The sequence below is a fragment of the Panthera uncia genome, chromosome B4 (assembly GCF_023721935.1).
Source record: "Panthera uncia isolate 11264 chromosome B4, Puncia_PCG_1.0, whole genome shotgun sequence".
Taxonomy (NCBI): domain Eukaryota; kingdom Metazoa; phylum Chordata; class Mammalia; order Carnivora; family Felidae; genus Panthera; species Panthera uncia.
The window spans coordinates 33,520,070-33,537,000 of NC_064809.1; the positions used below are offsets into that span (position 1 = coordinate 33,520,070).

The 16,931-nt window shown below is 45.1% G+C and overlaps 1 protein-coding gene across 12 annotated transcripts in view; it reads left to right on the plus strand.

Moving 5' to 3' along the window:
- Positions 1 to 16,931, plus strand: part of MICAL3 (microtubule associated monooxygenase, calponin and LIM domain containing 3) — a 208,983-nt gene that overhangs the window by 141,316 nt on the left and 50,736 nt on the right. For all 12 annotated transcript variants that reach the window (XM_049624829.1, XM_049624817.1, XM_049624820.1 and 9 more), the window contains one exon: positions 11,602 to 11,797. In XM_049624829.1, coding sequence (XP_049480786.1) covers positions 11,602 to 11,797 — 196 coding nt within the window. The remainder of the gene's footprint in view (positions 1 to 11,601; positions 11,798 to 16,931) is intronic.

Consider the following 16,931-nt stretch of genomic DNA (forward strand, 5'->3'; position numbering starts at 1 on the left):
GACAGGATAGGGAGCTCCTAGAGCTCACAGATAAGATGTTTTTGGAAAGTGGAAAAAGAGAAAGAAGATACGTTTTGCCACATTGTGTCTTCAAGCCTAGTTTTCTCCCTGGGTTTACTGAGAGGTCCTGCCATAATGTGTCTGTCACAGACTATTCTAGCTAAAAGTGAGTGAAAGGAGAAGTCTCCTTTAATTCCTACTTTGGCCTAATCGTGGGGCTCGCACGTAAGATAAGTGTGGACAGTATGGGGGTATGGGTAAGTTGTCCTTGAGTGGCATTGCTGAGGGTGAGCAAGGTCATCTTTTGTAAGTGGAGGTGTACCATAGGGTGATGAAAGTCCCCGTGTCTCATGCAACGACTTGTACATCTGCTCAGTGTGTGCATGAGAACTAGCTCCTCACTCAGCAATCTGAACATCTTCCCTAGATTTCCTCTCTGTGGGCAGCAAGCCAAGAGCTGTCTGTTCAGCGTGGCAGTTTTCAGTTGGCCATTCATATATTGCATTTCCGTTGGTCAAGATGTCTTACCTTGGCAGCAGAGATGAAGATTCATGAGCTCACTACTCTTTGTTCTTAATGCACCCAGTCCAGTCAAGCCACAGTCAGAATATTTGGTGGACTGGTGGCCTGTTGGTGGGAGATTAGAAATAGTTTGATATAAATTCTAGGCCAGTGCTTCTCCAGCTCATCACTGTTGACATTTTGGGCTGGATAACTCTTTGTTGTGGAGACTGTCCTGTGCATTGTAGGATATTTGGCAATATCCCTGGCCTCTACCCATTAGACGTCAGTACACCCCCCTCCCCAGACTATGACAACCAGAACTGTCTCCAGCTATTGCCAAATCATACCTGAGGGAAAAAGTCAGAAATGGCATGACATTGATATGCAGTTAACCTCAATTTTATTGTTCCCAGTAGGATATCAGGAAAGAGTGTGAGAATAATGAAGTGATACAGGACCATGTTGGAGCCTTACAGGAGTATCTCTAAGTTTTTCTGCCTCGCCCTGTGAAAATTATGAACACCTACATTCCAAAATATGTATACTTATGTACATGCCGGTACCCCACTAACATTGCATTTGCTATTGGGCATTTACAAAACATTTTAGAAGGCAGAGTAAAAAATAAATTAAGAATGAAGGTCTAGGGGTGCCTGGGTGGCTCAGTCAGTTAAGCGTCTGACTTCAACTCAGGTCATGATCTCACGGTACGTGAGTTCAAGCCTCGCGTCAGGCTCTGCACTGACAGCTCAGAGCCTGGAGCCTGCTTCAGATTCTGTGTCTCCCTCTCTCTCTGCCCCTCCCCTGCTCACACTCTGCTTCTCTCTCTCTCAAAAATAAACATTAAAAAAAAAAAAAACTTGTAAAGAATGAAGGTCTAGTGTTTTTTCCAGTGAATTAATTGTCCCTGCACCCTCAGAATGTGCTTACCCTTCTGGGAAGACCACAGCCTCAGAGAAATGGGCTGGGTCTAAATGGAACAAGCATAGATCTTGATAACAAAAGATCCTAATTTGAGTTCCAAGTCTGCAGCCTATTATCCTTGTCATCTTTGGTCATTACCTTCTCGGAGCCTAACATATGAAATTATAAAATGAAAAAAAAAATAGAGCCTGCTCCTCTCTATTTCATAAGGTTGTTGTAAAAAGCAAATAAGCTAAAATGTATGGAAACTTGTTTATTTAAAAGCTTTATAGGAATATCACATATTATTATCATTTGTAGGAATTCCAGAAAATTCTGGAATAATTGGAGTGAGAAAATGAATTAGGACTGTTTCTACTGACTGGCTGATGGTCTCCCGCTCTGGTCTGTGTGTCCTGTGGGGTTAGGACAAGAAGGCCCATTGGGATATGTTCTAACCAGCAGAGGTTTAGGGGAAGGGGAGATCTGACTGGGGGGAGAGATTAGGGGAACAGAACAGTAAGAAGGATTTGGCTCTCTTTAGTCTTTAGGGGAATGGGCTGGGGTGAGTTGGCCTGCATGCACCAAATGCCAGCTCTTTTGAAGCATTGTTAAGTCTCTGCAAGTGCTTGGCTAAATTTGGCATTGCTTTTTTCTCGGCCTGCATGGATGGGATGTGAAATCACATAGTAATTCCATGATACCCTAGGGAGTCTTCACCATAGTAATGAAAGTGAAAACAATCATAGATAGGGTTTACATTAAAGTAAATTGTTAACACCTAACCCAAAAGTCAGGCCTGAGCAGGTGCCAGTTAGCCTTATCCTAGGCAGAATTAGGGTTACACATGGTCCTAGGGACTGTCTGCATCTCTGCTGGCTTGACCCACAACCGCCATCCCCTGTAGTCCTCAGTGCCACCTCATGACCCATTTGCAGGAGGGAAGGGTCTGATTTTTTCTTTTGGAATCAGTGTACAGATGGGCACTTTACGGGGGCCCAGAGGACCGTAGCCCCCACCTGCTGCCAATGCTACAGCGTCATTCGTTAGCAAGGACTCTCCGAGTCCAGGTCAGTGTGCCCCATTCCATCAGCCTTGTAGAGCCTCTGTCCCCAGCACTGTTGTTTCTTCTCCAGGGCAGTCTCCATGACCTTCTAACAGATGAAAACAAAGATGTAACCGTTGTAAATATGAGTATCAAGTGGTAGTTGTAGACATTGCTGGACGGGATTTTAGTTCCTTTCCAAAAATATATCTTTGGTTAGATAAGGGATGGCTGTTTGAGATTTTGTGTCTTTAAGAGAGAACCTATTTCGAAGAGGCTTTCATGGGGATGTGGGTTTGTCCTTATTGATAGTCTGATTATGGGTAAAGCCCTGAGAAGTTGAAAATCACTTTCTTGGCTGAGCAACTGGCCATGTGTCAGCCACCTGAGAGCCAGGTTTGGATACACTCTTGACTGAAGTGCCACTGGCACTCTGCTCTGGAGTAGAGGAGGAGGGATTGGAATTTAAACCTGGCATCTTGAGAAAAGCGCATCAGCTTGGAGTGCCTTGCATGCAGACTTCTCTGCCTTTGCACCTCTCTTTTTTGGCCTGTTATTGGGTCTGGTCTTACTAGAAGCAGTTCTAAGCTGCTGCTAGAACTAACCCACTCTCTACTGTGAAATGAATGAAGTCATTACTTTTGGACATCAGATTATTTGAGATAGTCTCTTTTCAGAGTCTTAATGCAAGGTCTTCTAAGACCTTGGCAACTTCATAGGAATTTCTCTTTCCCAGGTGCTAAGGGAACAGTTGCTGTCTTGGTACACTTACCCTTTTCACAGAGTGGTATCTCCCATTTGTTCTCGGGGCTCTCCACAGAGGCCTTAAATTTTCTGCATTAAGATGAGGAAACTGAGGGGTGCCTGGGTGGTTCAGTCAGTTAAGCATCCTACTTCGGCTCAGGTCATGATCTTGCAGTTTGTGAGTTTGAGCCCTGCATCAGGCTCTGTGCTGACAGCTCAGATTCTATGTCTCCTCCTCTCTCTGCCCCTCCCATGCTCATGCTCTGTCTCTCTCTGTCTCTCAATAATAAATGGATGTTAAAAAAAATTTAAGATGAGGAAACTGAGACCATAATATGTTCAACTAACTTCTTAAAATTATAGTGAATTGATATTCTAGTTTAGATACAGGGTTAGAACTTTTACCTTGGTCATTTATTCAAAACACATTATTGACACAACAGTTGGCACCAGAAACACAAAGATGACTGGAATAATTCCACTCCCTAGGAGAGCCTCTGGTTTGGGGGTACTTTCAGCCCCATGAACAGGAGATAGATGCATGAAAGAGCCCTTCAAGAGGACAGAGGTGGATCCAGTAGGCAGAATTAGGTAGCAATAGGCAGAAGTAGAAGAGAAGGGATGGTCTTGACTTACCTTGTTGAACCATCCTTCTCTTTACCTGCCTTTTATGATTTCGGAGATCAGCTCCACATTGGATTGATTTGATGGATTATATATAGTTAAATGTACAGAATCTCCTGGGTGGTGAGGCATATACATAAACTAATACGTGAAAATAGTTTGCTCAAGGCCCATTGCACAACAGTTACCCCCTTCTGATATTTCACCCTCAGGTATGTGAAAGTGGACAGCCAGATAAGGAAGGTAGAATATTAGCTAGAGCACAGCTCTCATGAGACTTAAGAGAAAACACAACCAGACCCCTGTGCTTTAGAAATGCTCACAACTTCCAACACCAAAGAGGTAGCTATTTTAGTAGGGTGACCCAGTTGACTATTAAGGATCAAGTTGAGTATTATCTGTGAGACAGTACAACACATGAAAAATATATTATCAAGACAGCTATATGATGAACTGGTAAGAATTTTTGTAAGGAAGAGTCAGGTATATACCTTAAAACAAACCTTTTTGCCTTGGCCACATATAGTGACGTGTACCAGGACTTCCATCTGCCAAAAGGCACCTTTGGGAGATACTGTAATAATAACAGGAAGAATAATTTAACATTAGAAAACAGACTTAAGGGTAAAAGTTCCATGGAATCACACAGATGAAGAGCAAAGAGCTGTGGTGGAGAAAGAGCCCCTCAGTACCCTGATGAAGGGAGGGCAAGTGCCCTCAGCATTCCTGAGAGACAGCATTCCAGTCTGCATGAGCCCCCGTTCCCATGCAGGTGTTTTTTGTTTGTTTGTTTGTTTGTTTTCTGACACTGTTCTGATTTGATCCCTGTTGGGTTTTTCCCTTCTTGGCTTCTGTCATGTAATATTTAGCACAGAATTTCTCAACTCTTGGTAATTAAATGTCTCCAAAGCAACTGAGCTTCCCCTTGAATCCACATAACCTACTTTTCTCTGTGCCCACATAAAAATACAGTTACCCCAATTGAAGAATAAATAGTTCATGAGTAAGGGGCTGTTAACAATTCTACCCTGCATAGTTTAATGGAAGGAGCCCAAGCTGCAGAGTAACACAGCCCTGGGTTTAGTCTTGGATCTGCCTCATTTGAACCTTTGGGCATATTACTTAACATCACAGAGACTCAGGACCCTCAGTGTAATAATAGTAATAATAGTTTTGACAAGAGTGTTGTGACAGTCACTGGCCAGTGTGTAGCATACCTGTCATGGTGCCTGACACAGGTAGTTGTCTTTATTCCTTCATCACCTGCTTCAGAAGCAGATTCTTTGCTAGTAGGAAGCCATAGTAGAGTCTCTTGGGGACTAGATGGTAGAGGGGCAAAAGCCACCTAGCCCTAACAGTGGCTTGGAAACTTCTTTCTTTGGTCTCCAAAGCAAGAGGGTCCTTTTCCATGTACAGCTGCAATGCTTGCAAAGTGCATAGTGCAGAGAATGAGAAATCTCTGTAAAAGGTGTAAAAATGTGAGCCCAGTCAAGCAGAGTCTACTAAGGCAAATGAACTGAGGAGCTAAAGAGGGGGAGAGCCCAAATTTGTGGTCCCAGGCACCTTATAATAAGCAAAGAAAGGCGTTTTACAAACTGTAGGGCCTTTTATCTAGCCCTAATAAATCTTTCCTCCCTAGATTGGGTTCTAGGCTGGGAGTGACATCCTAATCCTAAACACAGGCCAAAGTCCTTCTCCCACAGATACCAGATCACATTGTCCAGCTTGACTAGAGCAGTGAGGAAGTCCCTAAGGCAGGTGAAAGCCAAAATGGCACTCAATTTGCATGGTATGTGCTCTGCCTGCTTTTCAGGCTACTAAGCCAACAACTCATATGGAAACTTGAGCTCAAAGCATGATGGAAAGAGTGGATTAATACCCACGGTGATTATTTACTGTTATGAGCAGCCCTGCTCAAGTCATTGGGGTCCAGCTGCAGCCTAATACATTCCAAAAGGAAGCAGGGCCCAAGACCCAGGCTTTGTCCCACACAGAGAAACTCTCTGGGCTGGACGGTGGTTCTATTTTAGACCAGCCACCACTTCAGATGGTTTCATCCTTATTTCCCAGTATATGAGGAAACATGAGAGAGTGTAGTTTCTGTATCATTTCCAACAAGAGCAGGGAGAAAACAAAATTAAAACACAAATTCCCCCTGTAGCCTTATAAGGGTTGGGGTTCTGTGTGAGGAGGGACACCGTAATCTCCCAGGGTGATTTTGTGAATGTTTCTGAGACCAGTGAACAATCAGGTAACATAAAAGTCACTGTGACAGATTTTGCACTGGGTCCACGAATTTAGATTTGTACTGCCAGCCTGGTAATTTTCTTCAGGAAACTTTATTTTCCTTAACACCTCCTTGAGACCTTATAGCTCAGACCTAATTCATGACTTGGTGCTTTCCTTTGTGCAGGATTGTGGACAGGCAAGGCTTTGGATGAATGTGTGAGAAGGCCATCTGAAATTAGTTGACCTTCTTTAAAAAAAGAAGTTGCAACAAAAATATCCAGGAACTTTTGATAAGAGAGAGCATCCTTAAGAGAAAAATCTCTGTATATCAAAATGGCAAGAGTACTTTTTTCCTCAAATGATACTAATCATTGCAAATCACAGGGCCATTTTATTAGAACATGACCACAGTTGAAACCTTTTGACACCTTGAGTCATTGGTTTCTCTTAACAGATATGTGACACCCATAGTCCATCAGAGTGCAGGCTCCCCAAGGGCAGAGATCTTGCCCATGTTGTCCGCTGGTGTGCCTGAACACCTAGCACAGTGCCTGGCTAGAAGTAGCTTTTCAATAAATATTTGTTGAGCGTATGCTTGAATGAATGAACCGTAGCATCCATTCTACTTCTAAATATGGGGAATATGATGAAAATCAATTATCAATCTCAATTTACTGTGCCTTTCCTAAGTCCTTTTTAGACTTTCAGATTTCATTCAAGCTTTCCAAGCTTATAGGAAAGGAAAAGGAATGGGGAAACAGGCCAGAAGTGAATATGGGCAGAAGGAGAGCATCCCCTCAGTTGCTCCAGTCTCTTAGGTGATACCCTTCACAGTTGCCCAAAGTCCTACAGTGTCCTATGCATCTGGCTCCACCTCGAAATGGGGCATTGCTGCCACTGCAGGAGGAAAAGGGGGAATGGCGCTGCTGCCTGAGGACTGGGAAGGCCCGCCTCGAGAGTGTCATGTACATCCCTCGTGTCCCTTCAGGAATCAGACAGACACAAATAAAGGCTTTTGGCAGCTGTGGCACATCAGCTGAGAGCAGGTTGTCCTGTTAGGAAAAATATTTCTTTCAGGATGATGTATGGAGCTCATGCAGGCAGTGACTGTTCCAAAACAGAGCCGTTAGGTCAGGCCCAGTGCCTTTTTCCTATTTAGGATGCGACCCAGATCCTGGGAGCTATTTCCTTTTGGTATGTGTGAAGCTGGAATTGGCCTCCAATGACCCGAGATCTGCCTGCCCTGACTTAGTGAAGACTCAGCCTTAGAAATTATTCCAAATCTCTCATCCACTTTTAGCTGGAAAGTCCCTGTATAGTTGCTCTTGCACTGAGGCATGTGAAGTGGAGAGGCCAGGTGGGCCTGGGCCAGCCAGCCTGACCCCACTGGTTACACAGTGACTTGCCAAACCAGCATCTGTCAGCTATTTTTACATCTGCTCTCCTACAGTCTTTGCTCCCTCGAGCTCTTCTGTTGTTGAAAGAGGGAGGATCCAGGGGATGAGGGAGAAGTTCTGTGTTTGTCACAGTGTTATAGCCACTGCCCAGGTCTCCTCCACTGTTACTTCCTTTGAGATCTTAGTTTATCATCCCCATCTGGTTAATCTAGAAGAGAGCCCCTTGCTTTAGCACAGAGAACCAACCATGCTAATTTTGTTGATTTCTTTTTTTTTTTTTTAATTCCCCATAGCATTTTGAGGACTCCAGAGCTTATAGAAATTCTTCAAGGAGGATGGAATGTCCTTCCAAATGCCAGATTCTGTGCTCTAAGATGCTCTCATGAAGTTCTGTGCCCTTCCTCTTGAAAACTGTAGTGGGGAGGAGAGAATGGTGAAGAGTCCCAAGGGGGAAAGCAGAATAGGACTCTGTGGAAACACTCCTTCCTTTTCTTTTCTTCACATCATAGGCCTAGGGACAGCCATGGTAGTTTTCTGAAGTAATGCTGTCCTCCTTGGATTCAAATCTTGGCTGCACTGCTCACTGGCTGTGTGACCTTGGGCAGGTTGCTTAATGTCTCTGAATTGAATTTCAGATACCTCATTTCCAGCTATTACCTCCCTTACAAAATTCTTTTTTTAATGTTACTTATTTTTGAGAGAGAGAGACAGAGTGTGAGTGGGGGAGGAGCAGAGAGAGAGAGGGAGACACAGAATCTGAAGCAGGCTCCAGGCTCTGAGCTGTCAGTACAGAGTCCAACACGGGGCTCTAACTCACAAACTGCGAGATCATGACCTGAGCTGAAGTCAGACGCTTAACCGACTAAGCCACCCAGGCGCCCCTTACGGAATTTTTTTTTAAAGCTGGCTAGGCAACCTCCATATTCCTCCAGAACATCTTCTTGACTTCTCTGGGTAGAGTTGCCCTTTTATGTATGCACATAGCACCACATGCATGCATAAGCCATGATACTTGACACATCATACTGAAATGATTCCTGGGCAGGACTGTCTCTTCTGTGACTAGCCCACAGATCTTTAAGAATAGAGAGTGTTTTAGTCTGCTTTGTTGCTCAAGGTTCTGGTAGAATTTCTGGCACAGAGTATGGTTTTTACCCATTAAAAACAGACATCACATATTGAGTGTTTCTCTGCATGAGTGTGTTTGTTCACTCTACCTTGAAATTGCTTGGATCTGAATTGATGAGTGTTGGTTGTTTGTTTCCCTGAAGTGGTAGTTCTTATTCTATTTTTTTGTTCCCTAGCTAAAAGAAATACTGATTTTTATTCTCTATCTATGGAGTTCCCCAAAACTTTATACTTGGGTAGTGGCTTCACATGTATTTCACTTTCTTGTCTGCGTTCTGTTTTAAGGACATTTGTCAAAAATACATGAGGAGAAGGAAAGAATCAGATGATATTATAGTCAGGGGATCCTTAGCCTTCCCATGTTTATCATGTTGGGTTTTGATGAAGGGAAGGAGCAACAGAGGACAGGAAGACTGATGTTTGGAAATGATGAACCAGTGCATTTGGAGCCTGTGCACTCCAGAGGCCAGGGATAGGGGGGTTGGTTTGAAGGATGCTGAAGCAGCATCCACCTGCTGTGCTCCCTGTCTCTTTTTTCTATTACCTGAAGCCCACATATTTCCTAATTGTCCAGATGCTTTGATCCAGCATTATAGCTTATACTTTGGGCAATGGGCCAGGGATGTGTAAAATGCCCCAACTGGAGTTGCAAAGACTAGGACAGGTGGGCATTGCACAGGGCCCTAGTGAGCCCAAGGATTCATGCTCTGACTCCATCATTAGACATTTACCTGAATTTATAGATGAACGTGCCCTGGGTTTTGCTTTTCAGTAAAGATTCTCTAGTAAATTTGAAAGATGCTATTTGGTGGAAGAACCTGATAATCCAATAGATGCACTCAGACTTTATTCTGTGACTACCTGGATTCATAAAATGTTCTTTCTAATGATATTACAGAGAGGTTGAGAACATTGTACACAACAAAAGTGCCAGGCTTCCAGAAGATTTTCTGCACACCTGTCATGTCACAGATATTACTAATTCAATATTCCTACCCCTTTACTTTAGTCCTTCATTACAGAGGTTCTGGCCTTCACCTGATAAGCCACCTGTCACTCAACACTGGGTTGATATGATGTTGCCTGCCAAAACCCAGTGTTATCTCTTAGATCTTAGAATGGCACCGAAGGCCATGCATGCTCTGTTCCCACCCCAGTCTCTTTCTCTTAACTACCATTTCAAGTACACTGCCACCAGAAAGTCTAGTAATGCCAAGCTGCCATTGCATGTCAGTGTACCTTAGCTATTGCTGTTCCCTCTGCCCAGAATTCCCTTCCCATCTTTGTCAAGTAACTGTTGTTCATAATCCAGAGCAAATGGATACAACACAAACTGGTGCTAAGAATGTTACTGGGCATCAGTTACATCCCTTAACTCATATTTGCTGAATCCTGCCCATGTGCTGGGTTTAAGCAGAAGAGGAAGACAATAGGTTTGGAGTGCACACAGATTTGGCATACGTACACATACTTGTATATATATGTATATAATTTCATTCCACATTCATAATAATCATAGGAGCTGAAGGTTGTCCTCATTTATAGATCAGAAAATGCACTCTCAGGGGCGCCTGGGTGGCGCAGTCGGTTGGGCGTCCGACTTCAGCCAGGTCACGATCTCGCGGTCCGTGAGTTCGAGCCCCGCGTCAGGCTCTGGGCTGATGGCTCAGAGCCTGGAGCCTGTTTCCGATTCTGTGTCTCCCTCTCTCTCTGCCCCTCCCCCGTTCATGCTCTGTCTCTCTCTGTCCCAAAAATAAATAAACGTTGAAAAAAAAAAAATTTTAGAAAATGCACTCTCAGTAGTTACATAATTTTCCTGAGATCCTTCAGCTTGTCACTCATGGAGTCAGGTGCCTAGCCTGGATTTGTCTGATTCTAAGCTTACAGACTATATCACATTACAGTGAAGACATTAGAGAATAAATATGGTGGGCTTCTTCTGACCAAATTTGAGATAAAAAGGTACATGAAAAAGAATAATAATGGGGGAAACAGGGAAACTTCTAGGTTAAAGGAGAGTAAGAAAACATGGTAGTCAAATACAATATTTAAGTTTTTCAAAATCCATGAGTCATGGTGGTACTCAAAGAAATGGGAAAAGTTCTTTACAAAGAATGACAGTGGAGAAGGAATGATAAAAATTTTTAAATCACCATTCATCAATGGATTGGTACAAAAACCACTGGATGAAAGTATACTGGAACAGGATAGTCCCATGGTTTCTACATTATGACCCCATGGATTACTCATTAATTACAAAGGGGGAAATCCTCTCTTTACAGCAGAAAGATGGTTGGGCACCACCATACCCAAGCAGTCAAGCTGGTATCACCAAGAATGAGGCAACCTGACAATATTCCTCCGAACTGTGCAGCAGAAGGGGCACAGCATCACCTATGTGTTCTTGTTAAATAGAAAATGTTTACCATGAATCTAATCGTGACAGGACAGACACTTCCATAGTGTGAGAGGTCCTGCAGGCAGCTGGCCTGGACACTGCAGGTTGGCCAGATGCAGGGCATGAGCCTTGACTGGGTCCTGGATCATTAGGGTGGGGGGCAGCTGGCAAGACTCACCTTCTCCATGAAAGCTACTTTAGAGGGGCTGGATCAGTGAAAAGCGCTTCCTTAGCGTCTAGCCCAAGTCCTTTTTACCCCCTCCCCCACAGTCACCACCACCTCTTCCCTCCACTGGGCTTGGATTCAGGGATGACAGAGGAGACTGAGTCTGCGCCCCCCCCTTAGGGGCTGACTTTTGTTTCTCCTGCTCAGGGAAGGGCTGCCACTCCAGCCCACAGTCCTTTCCTGGCCTCTGTGACCTTACTGACTTTCAGGCTGTCCCTTGTCTGGGTCCCTGGCCTTCATGGAGGGCCTGTCCCTCCTTTCACTGAAATGAGTGGTGGCTCCCTTGGTTGCTTAGATATCCTTGTCAGTGCCCCCTCCCTCCGTGCACTTTCTCTGTCCCCCACCGCATGTATTCATTTCCCTTCACTTGTCCTAGAACTTTGCTGCTTTGCTTGTCTTGCAGGTTCAAGTGTGAATGGCCTGGAAGAGCCTAGCATTGCTAAGAGACTCAGGGGTACTCCTGAAAGGATTGAGCTGGAGAACTACCGCCTGTCTGTGAAACAGGCAGAGGAGCTGGAGGAGGTGCCCGAGGAGACGCAGGCTGAGCACAACCTGAGCAGCGTGCTGGACAAAGGCGCAGAGGAGGACGTGGCCAGCAGGTCAGCCTGTGCCCTGGAGCTCCGGCCCCGCTTTCTCGTGTGCTGCAACATGCCCATGGCTTGCCCTAGCAGCCTCTTCCCCAGATGAATATACTGTCCTGCTTGTGGGGGGAGGCAGCACCATGCCCTCGGCACGGGATCTGAGCCAGACTATCGGTGCCACCTACCAGCTGTGTGACACTAGGCAAGTTAAGCAACCTCCCTATGCCTCTGTTCCCTCATCTGTGAAATGAAGGCAATACGAGTACTTTCCTCACAGAATTGGTGTGAGGATTCAATAGTATAAAGTGTTTAAAACAGTATGTGGCACATGTAAGTGCATGTCGATGGTGGTTGCCTTTACCACTACTTTGCATGGCGCTGGAGTTTTTACAAAGGACTTCTGTATCCATCACCTCACTTGGTCATCCTCACAGGAATCCTGCAAAGTAGACAAAAACATTTATCTTAACCACTCTGTGGTTAAGGAAACACATGGGGACTAATATTAGGATCAAGGATTGACTAAGGTTCAAACTCAGGTTTCCTGGATCCCAGTCCAGGATTCTTCCTGTTCTCCCTGCTGATCTCCCCCTTTCCATGCAGTTCCCTCTCGTCATCTTGTTAGCTGGTAAGAACTTAATGCAGAAATTCAGTAAGTAGTTCTTGAACACCTACCATGGCCTTAACACTTTGTCTTTCATTGAAAAGGTAACACGAAAAAAAATAAATAATAGTCCCAGGTCCTGCCCTCAGGTGTTGTTTGCAAATTTACTGGAAGAGAAAGGACTTCCACATGGGAACAACAGAAACCTGAAGCAGTGTGCTGTTGAGGGGCAGGTGGTTCAGTAGAAGAAGCTTCAGGGTTGGACTTAGGGGCTTCTGTGAGGACACCAGTTCACCCTGCAGTCTTGGGGAAGCCACATCACCTCTCCAGACTTCCTTCTTTCTCCTCTATATAAAGAGAAGAACAGAAAACTTGCATCCCAGGGACCACACACAGCAGCCAGTGATTTTGTGCTTGGCCATCCCGATGTTTTAATTAAGTGTAACTGAATGATGCCTGAGGAGGACATGTGCCCTTCAGCCCCCACAGAACTGCCTAAGTCCACTGTCTTAACCCCTTAAACTTAATGTTTTCATTATGACCCAGGTCTACCAGGGTCAGTACAGAACTCAGAATGCTCCATGAAGATTATCAAGGACATGGAAAGGGAATAAGATAAAAGCTGGAGTAAAATCACTATTGGTCAGACTGTCCTGCAGGGCTTCTGGGGAGCCCTTACTCTGTCTCCCAGACTAGTGGAGGCTTTGCCTTATCATTGAGACACCAGCGGGATGCTTCTTTGTTGCCATGAGTAAGGAAGGGAATGTGTGCGGTTAAAGAAAACAGTGCTTTTTTTTTTTTTTTAAGTTCCAGGAATGTTCTTAGGGTGTCTGCTGGGCAGAGCTACTTACAGCTGCATTCCACCACCTCACACATACTTTGGATCAACTGCTTCTTGGGCTGGCCTCAGAGACAGCATTTCTGTGCATTGTTGGGCAGCCTCCCCCTGGGTACCTGCATTTCAGAAGCCATCACCACAGACACACTGTTGTCACACAACTACATCTCTACCCAGAACATCCACAGAGCATGTGTTCCTGCTCTGTGTCGATGAGGGAGAGCCCACTCTCTGCAGACCTAATAGCTTAGCCTCAGGGTGAGTGTGGTCAGCCAGCTTTTCTGCCATTGTGATTTTTCCTCCACTGTGATTTGTAAACTAACAGGGAATGAGGCAGCAGTATGTAACAAGGACATTTCAGGAAGGCTACACCGTGGCACATGTAGCAGGGTGCAATAGGAAGGGCAGGATAGAAGAATATGAAATCAGTCTGCATCAAATGGTGTCTGCCTCTTTTTTTTTTTTTAAGTTTATTTATTTATTACTTAAGCAATCTCTACACATAGCATGGGGCTCAAACTCATGACCTCGAGACCAAGAGTCACATGCTCTTCCGACTGAGCCAGCCAGGTGCCCCAAATGGTGCCTGTGTCTCAAACTCGACAGCAACAAGTGGCATTAGCTCTTTGCAGAGTGAAAAAATGGTCTCTTAAACCAAATTGCCCAGAGGGAGGAGCCACAGATTTTGTCTTATTTCCCTGAGGGCAGTGGTCAGATGCAGACAGTGTATCATGTATTTTCTCCATCTTCCCTGTAGCACCAAGCAGAGTTAGGTGCATTCTCAGCCCTCAGACCTTCCTTGAAGATGAGGAATGACTGTTTTAAGGAATTCACTGGTCCAATCCAGGAACTCACTTTTGACAGGTTTAAAGAACTCTTAACTTCATTGTCTGCTTGGGGGAGCATTGCAGTATCATAATTCAGAGCATGACATCGGAGTCAAACAGACCTGTACTTGAAGCCTTGTTCTACCACGTAGTAGTTAGGGCCACATTTCTTGGCCTCTCTGTGCCTCGGTTTCCTCATCTGCAAAGAACACTGCACCTCATTGGTTTGTTATGAGGATGAAATCAAATAAAACAACTGGCACAGTGCGTGGTGCCCAGGGAGCACTAAATCATTGCCACCCCTACTGTCACCACCGCAGTGCATTGTAGCTCTAAGCACAATACAGGGGTATCCCTCACGAGGAGGGGCAGGGCCAGTGATTCTTGTATTGGGCTCCTTAAACGGCTGGTTTAAGTGCCACAAGTTGGGTTTGGCTTGGCCCTAGAGCAGTGCTGATCAAACTTTGCTGGCATCAGAACCACCCAGAAGGCTTGTTAAGCCAAAGATTGCTGGGCTGTTTTTTATTCAGTCATTTGGGGTAGAACCCAAGATTTGCATTTCTAAAAAGTTCCCAGGTAATGCTGTGGTCTAAAGACCAAGGATGGCTGCTCTAAATTTCCCTGATTATAAGTGCCACCTGGGACATGTGGTAAAAACGTAATTCCTGGACCCTCCCCTGGAGCAGCTGATTTAGTGGGCTTGGGGTGGAGACCAGGAATACCTGTTTGTTAACAAACCCCCTAGGTGAGTCTTAGCTGCTTTGTGGTTTAGTTTGCACAGAGACTATTGGCCCAGACCTAATTAGCTCCTTGATCCTTCCTTGGAGTGGGGGAGGGGGAGGGGAAGCATCTTCCAAAGGACACCCTGGAAATAGTACTTTTACTTTCTCTGGAACAGAACAGGTGCCTGAAGACAAAAGAAAACTGGCTTTATTCTTTTAGTTTTGTTTTTCCCTGATTGCCTGTCTGGAAAACTTTGCCCCAGGCAATGAAGATGGCTTGTGCAGTACCCATCTGCTGAAGTCCTCAACTGTTTGCACATTGCTGGCTCTAAAGAACAAGTTAGCACTAGAGCAAACAGGTATCCTTTCCATCCAGATGGGACAACCAGGTTACAGAGGACTCCCCAAAAGTCGATGACAGGCCATCCCAAAGGGGCTTTGCTCTCCATCAGAGTAACACAACAAGGAAAAGCCCCTCCTTCAAGACTCACCAACATAAGTGGAAATTCCTGACCGTTCCCTCTCTTCTCCCTTATCCCTTCTCCAGTGGAGGCAGTAATGTGAGCCATTGCTGAGCAGGATACTGCTTTTAGCGTGGATTAAATGTTCATCATGTAATGATTGCTGGACAATATACATCTTCTCCAGCAGTCTGCTTAGCAGTATAATGTTTACACAGTTGTCAGAGAGGGTGGGATCTAGGAGTGGACTCTCTGATTATGAGTGGATTCATTTAAAAATGAGAGCCATGATTCCCTATTTTCCCTTAAACCATCTAAGAACTTCATGTGCTGTTTGACATAGCAGCCTGCTTCATTCACAGTAGGACCTGCCCAGATTTCCAGTATCCACTTTCTGAAGTTAGACCCAGGCAGCCAGGAGACTGGTCATGATCTTGCTCCTGGGTTTGCCACCCTGACAGCTGCTAGTGGCTGAAGAATTCTTGGGTTCTTGGTGAACAATCCAAGAGGGCACGGTGTGACAGGTGCAGACACCGGAGGGAATCCTGATCTCACACCAATGATCCAACCTTTTTAAGCTTCAGTGGCCTCATTTGTCAAAATGACGATATTAATATATCCTGGAGTCCTAGAGTTATTGTGTAACTGAGTGACCTAATTCATGTGAAGTGCCTTGTGCCACGTGGCACTTCATCAGGGCTCAGTAAGTGTTCGCCATCACTACTGTGATGATCACCGTTGGCCTTCTCTGGCACAGCAGAACCTCTGTTCAGCTCATAGAAGTCTGGAGCAAATCTTGTTTTTTTTAGAATCCAGTCCATGTGCCTGCTGGTCTTACTTCCTCCTATCAGGCCCCACCATAGCCTCAGTGAGAAGATGGCATCTGATAGGGAATTCAGGTAAAGTGCTTTGAGATCATTGATCAGATATAAATTGTAGCAGGGGGGATTTTTGCAAGGTGTCATTGTAACTCAAAGGCTCTGCTCCTACTGATGGACTTCACCAAGGGGCATCAGAGGTATCATCTGACACCTGTGAATTTAGGTAGCAACCTACCCTGGCTTTCTCTGGTTGTGCATCCTTCCTTGCCTTTCTTGGCTGTGCTAGGCACTACAAGCAGCACTTCAGTGAGCCAAGCAGACCTGGTCCTGCTCTCAGAGAGAGTGCAGTCCAGGGGAGGTGGACCTACATCAAACAATAGATTGTTACAAATGCTGATCTTGATAACTATATTTTCTTGTGGCCTTCATCTCCTAGGAGGCTATAAACTGAGAGGTCACGCTCTCTTCCCAAAAGGATAGAGAAATTGTTCCCTATGTTGTCTTTTGTTCTGGCGTAGTGATCTTCCCACTTAAGATGTTTCTAGGCTGATGTCCAAGTAGGGGTGAGGGGGTCTGCCTCACTACAGATTCCTTCTCTGTACCCTTCCCCCAGCCTCTTCAAAGGCCAGACCCAGAAATTCAGGCACTGGGAACAGCCACAAAATGTAAAAATGAGTCTTGAAGTACTGAGTTTACGCTGTGAATCTTGCACGATGTAAGGAGCCTGGCGAGATTCAGGGGACTGCTCCAAGCTCCCATGGATGTGATGGCTTGGAAAGGAATAGTTGGCAATGCTTGTCCACCCCTCTCCTTCACAGAGGGAGGGAGACTGGTTTGCCTGTCTCAGATTTCCAGAAACAACGTATCAAGGCCTTTCAG